This window comes from Leptonotus elevatus, chromosome 16, assembly GCF_054856555.1.
Source record: "Leptonotus elevatus isolate MCC_2025b chromosome 16, RoL_Lele_1.0, whole genome shotgun sequence".
NCBI lineage: Eukaryota > Metazoa > Chordata > Actinopteri > Syngnathiformes > Syngnathidae > Leptonotus > Leptonotus elevatus.
Genome location: NC_141254.1, coordinates 9,474,669 through 9,489,799, shown reverse-complemented (window position 1 = coordinate 9,489,799; position 15,131 = coordinate 9,474,669). Strand labels below are relative to the sequence as shown.

Genomic DNA, 15,131 nt, shown 5'->3' with positions numbered 1-15,131 from the left:
ATTAGCCAAGGAAAATATTGGTGACGTTTTTATAGTTAATATGTCATTTATTATTACTTATACTTTTTGAAATTTAAAGCGTCGCTTTCGCTGCTAGTTTTTTTGTTTAATTTTTTATATATTTTTTATAAATAAAGTTTTTCCATTTCAAATTTATTGACCCGGAAGTAGTCGCTTCCCAGGAAGAGGCAGACACGTTTTTTCCTCTCCGTGCTCTCAACATGTTCCTCTGAGATGGTGGACATGGTGGACCTCCAGGAGAAATCGGCCGAGCCGGTCCGCATGGCCGGCGTCCTCCAGCAGAACCGAATTTTCCTGGACTTTTTCTGGGACTTGGCCAAACCCGACCAGGAAATTCGGCTTAACGCGGTGGAAAATCTTCTAAAATACCTGAAAGACAACAACAAGGTGGCAACACGTTGCACTCAAACTGCGTTTAATAACACGTTTTTCAGTACAGTTCACTAAATTTGTAGCATTAACCGTTTATATTATAATAACGTTCCATTATTTTTATAAGGTCTAACTCATTGATTTATTCCTCATTTTGTACACGAACCACTGTGACCACTTGGGAGCTACTCTCAGACACGAACTATATCTTGTTGTATTTTGCTATGTATGTTCTGTATAGTGTATTTTTTTGTCCAGGTACATATTAATATCCACATAATGATAATATACATATGTGCCAACAATGGCAGTTCACAACAAAAGGCTGATTTTTTATTTAGTGGTTCCCAAGCAAATTTTTAGTAGCTTTTGTGAGAGAATAATTTTTAAATTATTGCTATACACTGATTAAAGCAGTAGTAGATCCTAAAGTAGTAAGTATATTTTTCAAAATAATTGCAGAGCAAACAAATGTGACACAAAAACAAATACAATAAATAATAATTTTAATATGTAAATACTATGCGATTGGCTGGCAACCAGTACAGGGTGTACCCCGCCTACTGCCCGAAGCCAGCTGGGATAGGCTCCAGCAACCCCGCGACCCTTGTGAGGACAAGCGGTACAGAAAATGGATGGATGGATGGATGTAAATACTAATTCTAATTTGTCATGCATCTTGTTGTCCACAGGAGGATGAGTTGGAGTACACACTCAAGAGGCTGGTGGATGGACTTTCTCACATTCGGGAGGTGGCAAGGCCCGGGTTTAGCTTGGCTCTGGGTCAGGTGGGCGAGAATTTCGACACGGCTCCCTCTTGGGTGCACCTAATGTTTTGGCCTGCAATTGTTGTTGTGATGTGACGCTAAAATCATGTTTTTCTTTCCAGCTCCTGAGTGCATTTGAGGACATCACTCTGCAGAACATCCTTGACAGAATCAAGGAGAAGCATGATGTACAAAAAGCTACAAAGGTGAATGTTTTAAAAGTGGATTAGAATTAAATTACTGTGGAAGAAAAACAAAAAAAAATGTTTCCTTTGCTTGTCCCATAGAAATGTGTCAGAAATGCCGCATTTGGTAGCTTGTTTGGAATCCTTGCTCTCCATCAGTCCGGCCGTTTCTTCAAAGTAAGTACATTGTATACATGTAGACACATATGTTGTAAAAAATGGATGGATGGAGCGAAAAGTCACAAATTGATTTAAAATTCCAATAAGTAAAACAGAAAAATTTAACAGGAGAAACGCAGGTAAAGCTTGTTTTTTCCAGGCAGTGTAAAACTGATTGTTGTAAATTAGAACTCAGCTGTTGTATTTTACAAACCTGCAGGAGCCGCTGGTGGTACTGGAATGTGTGAAGCTTCTGCAAAACCTCAACCAGCAGCGACAACACCTGAAGGACCTGCCCAACAAGACCATGATGGACATCCTCACTGAGGTAACAGCGATAAAGCTTTTTTTTCTTAGCAATTATTTTCTTGGGTCACTTGTAAAGTGTTTTTAAACCCAACATTCTTAAATATGTATTTTGTCTGTTGTTGACATCTGGATAGCTGTTATCGTAGTTAAAAAGGACACTCAACTTGTGCAACTACGATCAGATAATTGCAGTTTTCATGAGATTATATACAGCTGTAGTGGCCCGAAATTATGCAGACAACCGCTTCCCCAAAAAATTTAAGCAACAAAGACCCTCTCTGCTACTTTTAACACCCTCCATGGCTGTCTTTACCATCCCCCCCTGTGTTGGTGTCCCGGCAGGTTCCAGAGAAAGTGTTTGAAGAGGTTCTGTTTAGCGTCCTACAGGCCGACATTGCCTCGGCCTTCCAGACACCAGAGCAGCTGCAACTGCTGCTGGTGGCGCTGGAGCGCTTCCCGCAGACCCTCCAACCCAAGAAACTCAAGAAGCTGCTGGGCTCTTCCACTATCATCAACAATGACAACATCGGAAAGTAAGAAGTGCAAAATGGGGGGGGGGGAAATCCTTGTTTTGGTGCTCGGGTCCAAGCAAAAGTATTACTTTGGTACCATGTTGATGCCATGTTAAAGTGAGAGTAGAATTTTTCTAAATGAGTGTTTTGGCACCTTTTTATGGCAAATTGTTGCCAAGGAAGTGAATTGAGGAGCTTCATTTAGACCATAGCAGTCCTTTGCTGCCAACAAGGCTCGATTCACAACCAGGGGAAGCCTTTTCTTAAGTTTTTCTCTCTCTTAGGCTGACACACCTACTCAAGATGGCCGCCCATTCGTTGAAGAAGGAGTGCATGCTGCCGACAGTGGCCCTGGACCTCCTGAAGCTCTCGCTGAGGGAAGACAGCTTCCAGCTCTTTTGGAACAAAGCCATCGTGGGGGGAATGCTGAAGGAGCGATGGGGACCGACACAGTGAGTCATGTGGAAAAAAGCATTGCAACATGGGGCGGTCCAGTCAATATCAGTCAGTCCAGGCTGTTACGCTTTATACTGCTATGAAGTGTTTATTATTTATTTACTTCAGTCGTCATCGTAACAGAATCTGTAAACCTGACCTGCTGGCTGGCAGGTTTTGTATGCATGAATGCTTTCTACCGGTCTCTCAATAAATAATTGCTTGAATATTAATAAAATACATAGTGCAAGTTCATTATAATTATAAATAACATGATAATTAATTCTTTTGAATCATCCGTTTGATATGTGTTTGTTTTTGTAGCTTCCTGAGTTTCCGACTGTTGGGCAGTGCTTTGCCGCTTTTGTCCTTGCCCCAGCTCAAAGAGGTTCTGTCCGGCGAGGTGATGAAGCAATATGGCGACCATGTGGTGTCCGCTCAGGTTAGTCTGGATTCCTTATTCACGCTACCACTGCAACATGGATATAAACAGTGGCCTGACCTTATTATTTCGTTGTTATTAACCACACTGGCGACAACAAGAATCCTTCATGTTATAAAAGTTGAATTATCTTGCAGACGCAACAATTTCTTTGATTTTTTTTCCCCTGGTTTCCTACTAACCTATCCGTCGTCAACTAGACTGTATAAATTAGATATTACTCGCACACATACTAAGGAAATTGCCCGAAAATCAACACTCTTGATATTATGAGAATTTTTTTAAGTTTAATTTCACAAATTTAACATTTTATTTGTTGTTAACCCTTGCATACCTTCTCGCACCTCATAGAAATGTTCTGACTGCCCATTGATAAAGAAGAATTGAGCCAATTTTTTTGCCCGTATAAAATATAGTTAATAATTACATTAAAAGTAATGTTTTTTTTTAACTATACACATAGAGAAATATAACATGCCTATTATATATTAACAAGATCAAAAATATTGATATAGTAATATAATGAATATGTTGGGGTGTTGTAATTGTAAAGAGTTGCCACAAGATGGCAGCCAATGACTTATAATGGCAAAGATCCAAAAGTGTCAAATTTGCATCGAGCAAAAGTACACAATCATGAACAGATTGAACACATGTTACATAAACAACTTTATTCAGTAGTTAAACAATTCAATTCAAATAAATCACATGAAGCTCACCATTAAACATTAAGACTGCTTAAACTGTTTTCCAGAAACAAGAGCGCCACAAAATGGCGCCCGAGATGGACACCTACGTGTCCAACTTCCTGGAGGGCTGCCAGGATGCCGACAAACAGCTGGCGGTGATGGTGGGCTTCTCCTCGCTGGTCAATCAGGGCTACCCGGTGGTGCCGTCTGTGTGGCGCGTGGTGCAGCACCTGCGGCCGGCGGCGCTACACAATTACGTGGCGTGGCTCCGGACCACCTTCCTGGAGCCGCGTATGGGCGAGATGCTCAACTTCACCTCGCGCAAGCAGATGGAGCGCACCGACAGCGCAGAAAAGTAAGTCCCAAAGAACGCCAGTGAAACTGAAAAGCGGCGCTCACCTATTTGTGGTCCTCCTCAGTGACGCCGTCTCCCGCTTGAGGAAGTGGATCGTGGCCAGGCTGGCCTCCATCGTGGACAACTGCCAGGTGAAAAAGGACGAAAGGCTCATTATGGAGATTGCCAGGTAAAAACGTTTTTAGGTCCTTTGTCACCTTGATAATAATGTTCAGCGATTGCAAAAGTACTCACATGCTGTACTTGAGTAGAAGTACTGATACTGGGGCTGCTCGATTATGAAGAAAATATTAATCACGATTATTTTGGTAATAATTGAAATCACGATTAGGACAATCATTTGTTTTTTGGTACAAAACAAAAACATGTTTAAATGTAAAAAATATTAAGAGAAATAAAAAAAATGGAAACACTAAAATTATGCAGGTTCCTTTTGGATGAAACAAAATTTATCAAATTTGTTATATTTAAAAAAAAAAAGTGCTAATATATACATTTAAATTAAATTTGTATTAATAATATTTTCCTTTTTTTTTAACGATAATGCTGATTTTGTAATTGTGGAGTGTAATAATGAATTTTTTTTAAATATTTTATTTCAAACATGTATATAAAGAAAACAGACTGGTTATAAAAGTACATGTGTAAAGACAAAATATACAAAACATAAAATAACAAACATAACATTAAAGCAACGAAAGCAACATAAGAAAGTTTCACAGTGATTCACCCAATCGTGAGCTACACATTTACACATACATGTTCGAAAAGGAGTAGGAAGAAGCATAAACTTATCAGGTCCTACCCCTTTGTGTTGTAATTGAAATTGTAATTGAATTTTGATTAACTGCACAGCCCTAACTGATACTCTTATCTTAAAAAAGACACGAAGTGGAGCTACTGTTGCATTTGTGCATTACTTCCCACCTTTTTCTTTCTTCCAGATTTGTCTTTTTCCACACATTCTTCAACACCAAGAAAGTCTGCGCTGACATTCCGGAAACTGAAGAGAAGCTCCACATCCCACTGGATCCCAAAACCAGAGCAGTGATGGTCACTTCCGTCTTTGGGTGAGTGCTCATTTTTCTTTGTTTACAATTTGTCATTAAATGAAGCTTATGTGGGTAAGGGTAAGCATTCTTGCTACGCACTTACTCAATTTGGGTGGCATTATGATAATCAGAAAAAGAAAAAAACAGAAAATAATTAACAGGTGTGTCAAATAATATCAAATTCGAAATGGCTATACTCTAATATGTAGTAATTTAAAATAAAGTAAAGATGAAATATCTACTCAACTTTAACTTCTTCTAATATTTATCCAAAACTCATCCATATATGATACAGATCCATTTGGAAGTAATTCACTTTTAATTAAAGTTGAAAATTCTATTAAATCGGTATTATTTTATTGTTTTAATATGAATATTAATTAGTTTTCATGTAATTTCAAGTCAACTTTTAAATGTATTATTCATATAAATAATGTGTATCTCTAATTAATAAAAAAAAAATCATAGAGAAAAAAATACTAAAATGGTATGATTGATTTAGAATATTATGATTATAGATGGTTAAATCCGCCTCACAGTTCTAAGGTTCTGGGTTCTAATCTCTGCCCCAACCTTCCTGTGCTGAGTTTGGATGGGATGTTCTCGCCATGCTTGCATGGGTTTTCTCCGGGTACTCCACCTCCTCGCACATTCCAAAAACATGCATGTTTCTTTCATTCCAGAGCTCTAAATTGTCCATAGGTGTGAGTGTGAATGATTGTTCGTTCCTCCACTTTGGGGATAGGGACGGAACCCAACTGCTAACAGTAAAAATCTTCCCCTAAATGGTTTATAATTGCCTGCAGATTCCACAAGATGCTGGAAAAAAAGCACTACTTTTGTCTAAATGACACTCCTCAGTTTACTGCAACATGGTTACTATGCACCATTATGACACAAGATGGCACTGAAAGTAATACTTTCATTATTTATTTTTTGCTTCCCGCCATGTACAAAAGTATTTTGCATACATGAAGTGATTGTAATATGTTTGTCGTCTAGGCTCCTCCTCACTATGCATAACTTGCCATCGACCGATGAGGCGTCCAACGACATGCCGGTGACCCACAAGCGCACGGTAGCCGTCACGTCTGATGGCTCCTTATGGCTCTACTGCCTGGTCCAGTACGCCCAAGAACTCCTCCACAAGCCCGATTTCATCCACCCCGTCAGTCCTTTCACTGAGGAGCAGAGACAGGCCTGGGACCGGTCAGCACACATGTTCTCTTCTTTATGGTGGCATTTCACTTTTAGACTTTTATCATGACATTTCTCTTGTCTGTTTTCTCCTAGCATGTTTGGGGTGGCGATGAAGCTGAAGAAAGACAAAAACGGCCAGTCGGCGGAGAGCCACGCTTTCCAGCAACTCTTCCTCTTGGTCGGCATGCACCTCTTCAAGGTACGAGTCACATGTGCTTTCACAGCCTTACCTTTGATTGATTTATTTGCTTATCCTCCAAAAAAGTGTTTCCCAATTTGTATTCTTAGCAAATAAATAAATAATAAAAGATGATAAAACATTTTGTATTTGCTGAAGGCTCCAGATGAGCTGCTGGACATCATGGACGACCTTCAGAGCTGCATGGACAAAGTGTACGAGAAGAAAGCAAAGAAGAAACAGAAGAAAAGTGAGCTGCCTCATATCGTTGTTACAAAAGATAACAAATCACCCAAGAAAGATTGGCAATTGCTGACAATGACAAATGGAAACTGAATTACAAAATTGAAAGCAAACTGAATTGATGTGAAACTTTAAAACATTTTACTAGTTCTGCAACTACAGTGTTACCTTGTTTTCCACTGGGTTTAGGTTCCCAAAAATACCCGCAATAAATAAAGTCCGCAAAGTAGTTAGCTTTATGTTTTACATTTATTATAAATGTTTTAAGGCTCTAAAACCCCTCACCACACAGTCTATACACTTTTCTCATTGAGACATTTACATGTTCTCACATTTCTCTCTTGTTTAAACATTCTCAATACTCAAACCTCCATGAATTTTATAAAATAGGTGCATTACTGAAGAAAAATGCATGCAAAATTGCACACAAAAATCCGCTAGTCGGTGAAAAGTGAACTGCGTTATAGCGAGGGAACACTGTATTTGACATTGGCTGCTGAACACAAAATGACATTGTGAAATAAAACTTTCAAAAGTAACTAACTAAATTTGCAAAGAAAAAAAACGCAGAAAAATAGGATTCGCAAACGTAACAAATTTAGGATTTTTTTTTTTTTTACAAAAGAACAAATTTACAACAGTAGAAACTAATTTGCAAAGTAAAACACATTTACGTTAAAATGCGTCAACAGCAAAATAAAAGCACGTTGACAAAAACAAAGTAAAAATAAAAACAATATTACAACACTAAAAAACTCATTGATCTTAGAGGAGTAAAAAAAAACCTGTAAAAATCTATTTAAATTCAGAAAATAAAAGATTTGAAACAAATCAAATTTATGACAGTAACATGTACATTTGCATTCTCAAACTAAAAGCTAACATGCTCAAGTAATTTACCACAGTAAAATTGCACTGACAACAAAGTTAATATTAGAAAAGTCCAAGCAAATTTACAACCGTTTGACAGTATATAAAGTGTTCCTGGCTAAAAGATGATCTTTTTGTGACTTTTGCTTTACATAGCCAGCAAACAAGAGAAAAAGGAGGAGCCCGAGTGGGTGGAGGTGATGGTGGACATCATGTTGTCGCTCCTGTCCCAGCCCAGCCGACACATCAGGCACGTGTGCAAGACCGTCTTCGCCTCCATCTGCCAACATGTCAACGCCGCCGCCCTCGCCGCCATCATGGATGTACGGAAGTATCGGCCCGCTTCTTCTTGATCATGTGCCGGGGCGACTTGACGCGTGATGCTTATTTCGCTTGCGCAGGTCCTGGATGTGGATGAAGACGGCGAAGAGGACGGCCCTCTGCTCGTCGTGGACGACGCCGAGAAAGCCAAGAAGAAGAAAGTGGAAAAGGATGACGATGAGGAGATGGTGCTTCACCTTCTCTTATTCAGTCTTTCTATCAGCACTCGACCTTTTGTCCATAATTGTGATTGTTCCTTAATAGGATGACGAGTCAGACGAGTCGGAGAATAGCTCTGAGGAGGATGAGAATGACGCCATGGAGGAGGAAGTGGACCAAAACTTCAAAGTGGAGCTGATGAAGGTGCTGCAGCAGAAGAACGCTCTGGTGAGGCTTTTAAAAAGACGAACGGCAGATTGGCAGGCATGTAGCCTTGGTTCATGTTAGCTGTGTGTAATGTTCACTTTGCCCACTCAGGGGCGCCATTGATACAAGATTTATATTAGCCAGTCAAATTGACTTTTCGACCAAGATGCTAAAAGCAAGAATTGAAATTAATCAAAATAAATATCAACTAACCTCTGGCAATATACTGCTTATATGCAATATACACACTACTTACATTTTACACTTCTTTCCTTCCTTTTCCTAACCTGTGGTCGATTTGGTCGACTTTTTCCCCCCCAGCCCTACAATATAAAAATGGAGAAGCAGACTTTTGAACATCACACTTGAATATAAATGTAGCAATGAAACCCAAAGCCAGTGCCTGTCTGTAAAGATTTTTTTCCAGAAAATATATACAAATTTGTGGGACCTATAATATAGTTGACACGTGATGGAAAAGCCGGTGTCATAATTGTTTTCCACTCAGGCCACCGAGCAGGATAGCAGCGACGACGACCTGGATGACGACGCCATGATGGAGCTGGACAAAAACCTGTCTGCGCTCTTCTCTGAGCAGCAGCAGAAGATCCAGGCCAAGAAAGACGCCAAGACCAAAATGCAGAAAGAGAAGGTGCTCGTATGCGATTTCAAGATCAAGGTAGGTCAAGGAGCTTAGTCTGGCGGCCTCCATCTGCATCAGAATTGACAAAAAAAGAATTGTCTCTTTCTCTTCCTGACTTTGTAGGTGCTGGACCTGGTGGAGGTGTTTGTGGTCCGGCAGGCGAGCAGTCCTCTGGTCCTGGACCTTTTAGAGCCTCTGCTGAACATGATCGAGCGAGGGATGAGGTCGGGCAACGGGCAGCAGCAGCAGGACTTCCTGCGCAGGGCGGCGGACATTTTCAAGTAACTCACCTGTCTCTCTATGCTTGCAGTTAACTTCTACAACAAAGCCCCTTGTTATTTATTTTCTTCCATCTGTCATCTTTGTATTTTGTAGTAATCAACTGTGCAGGTCCAAGGTGTACTGCAGGACTGTGGAAAACCGAAAGGAGGAGCTTCACAACCTTCTCGACAAGCTGATGACCAAAGCGCAGAAGTTGTCGGAGTCCTCCGTTGGCCTCTACTACTTCAGGTTATAATAATAATAATCATCATCATGTTGAAGCCGACCACTGTATTCCCTAGTTGGAAGTACAAGCCCTGGAATTTGCCCCAAATGTCTTCTTTGAACCAAAATAGTCGACTTCCTGTTCACTCTGTGACATGGGTCCTTGAGACTTTTTTTGTGCATTGTGTTATGGAAGGCAAATTTTATGGCGATAAGTTAAATTAATGATGGGGGAGCTGATTATTTATTTTTTAACGTTACTGGTCTATTGTTCATGGCATTGTCCCTCAAAATGGCCGCTTCAAACCAAAGTGGCTGACTGACTGTTTACTGCCGGTCATGGGTGCTTGAGACTTCTTCATGCATCCTGTTCCGATAGACATGTCTACCGAATTTAGTGTCGATTGATCATGAAACTGGTGACGCTTCTGGCTCCTTTTTCATGGAATTTCCCCCCAAAATGGCAGCTGCAAAACAAAATGGCTTCCTTCCTGTTCAGTGTCAGGCCTGGATCCTTAAGACTTGTGATAAATATGTCGAGCCAACTTTGTGTTAAGTGATGTAACGGATGACCGGGGATTCTATTTTTTTCTAACTTGTTCTATCTGTATGCTTTGTTTACAGTGCCGCTCTGTATGTTGTCAAAGTGTTGCGAGGATCACTCGCCGCCGAAAGCAAAGTGGACGAGGCGGTGGTGTCCGGAACTGCCACAGACGTACGTTTAACTCTCACTTCCTCTTTCCTCCTAAAATGAGGCGGCAAACTCTGAGACTTTGACTTTATTGCAGCTCAATTTGCAATGTATATTCTGATTTTTCTTATCATTAATTACTAGGGCTGGGTATCGATTCTTATTTCCTCATTCGATTCAATTTCGATTCACAAGAATTCAGTTTGTGTTTGATTTTTTTTTTTCTCCGATTCATTTCACTTCAATGCGATTTGATTAATTATGAAACATCAAGTCTTCTTAAATATCAAGGACATGATAAAACCTCCACAAACATTAAACTTCAAATTAAATTTAGTTGAGGAAGTAACTGGTTAAATTATTTAGTGTTATAATCACTTACGAGTTACACAAACATGGATGAGATGAAAACATTTTCATAATTTTAATTCAATCGATGTAAATTGATAAAGTGCAATAAGTCAGGTCTTTCATAAATTTAAGAAAGTACTTTTATATCATGTGAACAGTAAATTTCACAAAAACAGTAAGATACAAAAGATTTGGCCTTTAAATTTACATTTTCTTGTTAATTTATGGGGGGAAAAGAGATATTAAAATAATCGCTTCATGGTTTTATGAATCAATATCACGCTCGAAAAGGAAAATCGATTCGATATTATTAGATTTTTTTAAACCCAGCCTTATTAATTACACTGTTGGTTCGTCTTTACCATCACTTTTATGCTTTGTTGGCATCACAAAAAAAACACACTTTGGTGGAATTAATCTTATAAATCAGAACTTTATAGCCTTTTTTTCCTATCAGGGGCCCATTCAGTGCAATCATTTTACTGCTTGGCCTTGGGAGGTGAAAACCCAAACCAGTGTTAATAGTATTGAACATAAGGTGGCCAAAGTCATGAGGTGAAAGGTCAAATGAGTCTGCACTCTACTAACAGGATCTGTGATGCTTAACATAGCTTTTTGTATCAATGCGCCGTTTTGTTCCTGTTACTGGGTCACAAAGTAGGTCACTGCACCATCATTTGGGCCATCCTCAGCTGAGTGCCTCATTGCTGTAAAGTGAACAATCACTCAAGTGTCGAATTATAAGAACCACAATAGCTTTACAAAAATAATCAATCTATTACATGTATTGAGAAAATCACGATGATGTCCAGTGGCCTACAAAATGCAATTCAATCAAATTTCTGCTCTCTTATGGTTTCTGTGTGCGTGCAGTTGCATTTCATGGGCAATGTGGACGTGGAGCGGGTGTCGGGCGTTTTCCGTGAGGCGCTGTGCTCCTTCATGACTCACAGGAAGAGCCCCCTGACCGCCCAGATGTTCACCGACCTGTTCAACAGATTCCCGGTTAGTGAGCGCAGCGCAACAGATGTTTTGTCATATGGCGGCGCTAATGAATGCAACCCGTGTGTGTATACTCAGGTTTTGTGTGTTAACCTGTTGGACGCGACAGTGCAGCACATGGAATCAGGCGTCAGGGAGCACCAACAGGTAATCGGTGTCACAATTGTGTTTTTCATTGCGCAACAGGAAAATTGAGTTTGTCCGCAAAGTTTATTCATTTTAATGGATCAGTTAAAAAAGTGAACTTCATATTTTGCAGATTAAGAAATGTTTGTTTTTTTCGAAGACCAGTTCATACCTTATTTCTATATAATATTGTAATTACTCGAAATGGCAAATTTGGGATTTGGGAACAATCATGTACCATTTCACTCATTGTAGATCATCTTTATACCGGTAATATAGGATATTCACTTTTATAATTGATCGGCTTAAATAAAGTATTGTTCCACGATTTATTGTGTGTTATTGCCAGACAATGAGAATGAGAGCAGCAGTTTGTCTCAACTGTACATACATGCATAATAAATACGATATACATGCACATGTGAATGGCAACTATACATTAATAAATAAATGTTTTATTATAAATAGCTATCTGACTGAAAAGTGTAATAAGAAGATGGAGAAATAAACACTAAATACCAAACTTGATGAAGTAATTTCTTCCTCTGCCATTATCAAACAATTGTATTTCCTACAGCATAATTCCAGCTCTACTCTGGGAATAGGTTCCACCAAAAAAAAAAGCCCCTCACATTTTAAATTGAATTTGCAGAGTGAAGTGCAAATATTTGCTATGTTGACATTGTGTGTGTGTGTGTGTGTGTGTAGGGCCAGGCGTGTGTGTTGCTGCTGCGCGCCATTCAAAGCAGGGACGTGCGGCAGTTGATGAGCGGCGCGCCGTGGTTGGAATTCTGCACCAAACTGGTGGCTCGGCTTGCTGCGGTGAGTGGACGCATTGCCTTAATTAACTTTGCTTTTAGCTGGTGACCTCAGAGTACATTTCAATTTTCTTGTCAGTTTTGCCCACATGTCTATTAAAAAAAAGAAGAAACAAAAAAAACAACACCAGACATGCACCCCCCATACACTTTCATAATTGAATCAGTGCTCTGTATTAAATATAAAATGCAAATTAGGAAGGTTCCCTAATGGGTTCTGCCCCTGATGCAGAGTTTATTAAATCACCTACTTTCTCCTCAGGCTTTCAAGCTGGAAGGTCAAGCGGAGAGCAGTGCTCTGCGGGAGAAGATAGTGAAGGCTTTGGAGTTGTGTCACTTCCTGGTCAAACATGTCCGCCAGCAGGTATGAGCCAGGGACACCATTTTTAAAAAGAAAAAGAAAAAAAGGAGGTGTTAAGGTTAGACATCCTTCCGGTGGATATCTTGGCCTGTGTAGAAGCTGTCCGTGGACCTGGAGCCCCTCAAGAGCGTCCTGCAACACATGACTGAAGTCCTGGTCTTCAGGAAGACAGGCAAGCTGGAGGACGTCTACTGGGCCATCATGAAACATTTTGGAGTCACGTGAGTGCAAAAATGGACAAATGGCGGAAAAGTGTTTTATTTCCCCTAATGCATTTAATTGAAGTGATTGTGGATTGTGACACACGATGGTGATATAACCAACAATCTTTTGCCAAGCTGTGTTTATTTGAGATGTGGCATTAATTTATTAGTTTACTTGGGAGTAATTGTGTGTTGATAATGTCTACTATGAGAAATTGATAGTCATGAACTCATTCTAAAATTTAATTACAGCCACTTATTTTCCCCAAAGTGCAATAGGAGTTCATTGTGTAGTATTTACTTATAAAATCATCATAAGGTAGCCTTTATTTGGGGACATGCATTCTCATTAATTTAAATAATAACAGACATAAACGGCAGCTTTACAGACGGCTCGTCTGTTGTGGTAATGACGTTTATGACAAAACATGATGGAATTGTGTGGAAAAGTATTTCAGTTTTTTCCCATGGGGGAAAAAAAGAAGGCATCTATTTGAGATCTGGCATTTATTTTTGGGTGACGTGATTATTTGTGACACGGCATTGAGTTGCACACGAACACCAGATAAAAATGAACGAAGCGCCTATCTCTCTTCAACATTCAACAAGGAAACGGTGAGAACAGAATTAATTGCAGCATCCATTCGATTGTTTGTTTCCCCGCCATCGGTGCTTCTTGGTTTCTTCCCGCCCTAAACAACGGCTGATTGGTCTGACCTAAAAAAGGTCAGTTGCAAACGTATCAGATGTACAAGATGTATTTTTTCGCAATATTTGTGAACAAATGCCGTGAGAATTCAGCTTACTGGCAAGGTTTCCCTTTGGCCTCTCCCGCCTGATAGGTGAGTTTTAACAGACGATTGGTTCCTCCCAAAATCTGTGCGTAATTACAATGCATCACTACTTTTGTTTAAAAGAAGCACCTCAGTTCACATCAACATAGTTCCTTCCTAAAAGTAGTTTATTGCTTTGACCTAATGGGTGAATTTTTATGCCAGTAACACCATGACGCCTCACCATGAAAAAAAATCCTTATTGCCTCTATTTGCCACATGGTGGCAAAACATTACATTTCGCTCTAAACAAAATAACTTAATTCAACATGAACCACAAGATGGCGCCAAAGTATGAACCCTCAAGCCAATAGGTGAATTTTTCAACAAGAATGGGGCTAGGTTCCCCCTAAAAATCTTCTTTACTGACACAAGCTTCTCCTATCATGGCTCCACAGACCTTCAAGTGTTGAAAAGCATATTCAAAGTCATTTTTCTTTATTTCCGCCATCCTCAGGAAGCCCAAAACGACGACAATAAAGCCCGGCAAAGATGACAGCCAGCTGCCGACGCCGCAGCAGCCTGCCAAGAAGCAGAAGGGCTTCCTGCCAGAAAGCAAAAAGAAGAAAAAACGCCCGCAGCCCGTCTTGGAGCCCGCCGCCGCTGCTGCCGCCAACTTGGCCCCAGCGGCGAACAAAGCAGGGATACAGAAAGGACAAGGCAAGAAGAATAACAGAAAAAAGACAAAGCGGGCAGCGACGGACGGCGCGCCGACCTCGCAGGCCAGCCCGGCCAAGAAAAAGAAAATGCAAGATGACAGCAAGCCTGTTCAAAAGAAGAAGAAAAACAAACCCAAGAAAAATAAAGCAGGGCAAGTATAAAGGCAGGCTCTTGAGTAAGTCTGATTTCATTTTATTATGTTTTATTTTGTTGTCCATCGTCCATTATCAACCTGTTGTTGCAGTTTGTGACCCAAAAGAGTGCAAGGATAAGAGTGCTTATTTTTCTATGTGACTGCTTTCATTAGAGAGAAAAAACAACAACATACCAGTACCACAATAAATATTTTTCTCCTGCTGGAGATTAATCACCACGTTTCACCCACTCCTCAACCTTTTGTGTGTTATGCAACATTAATTTGAAGTGTGAGATTGAAAACAAGAAGAAGCAACACTGAAGCGGCAACACGTTTGCGTTTGAA

The 15,131-nt window shown here is 40.0% G+C and overlaps 1 protein-coding gene across 1 annotated transcript; it reads left to right on the top strand.

Moving 5' to 3' along the window:
• The first annotated feature begins 169 nt into the window (after positions 1–169).
• Positions 170–15,030, top strand: mybbp1a (MYB binding protein (P160) 1a). The gene is made up of 27 exons (XM_086057619.1): positions 170–408; positions 1,086–1,181; positions 1,283–1,366; positions 1,448–1,522; positions 1,725–1,832; positions 2,156–2,346; positions 2,610–2,777; positions 3,085–3,202; positions 3,957–4,246; positions 4,311–4,415; positions 5,191–5,316; positions 6,301–6,507; positions 6,592–6,697; positions 6,836–6,926; positions 7,946–8,112; positions 8,191–8,298; positions 8,375–8,497; positions 8,985–9,155; positions 9,243–9,400; positions 9,495–9,629; positions 10,230–10,320; positions 11,521–11,652; positions 11,728–11,796; positions 12,484–12,597; positions 12,856–12,957; positions 13,051–13,175; positions 14,448–15,030. The coding sequence occupies exons 1-27, from the start codon at positions 235–237 to the stop codon at positions 14,809–14,811; spliced, it is 3,798 nt and encodes a 1,265-aa protein (XP_085913745.1). The 5' UTR covers positions 170–234; the 3' UTR covers positions 14,812–15,030.
• Positions 15,031–15,131: the final 101 nt, after the last annotated feature.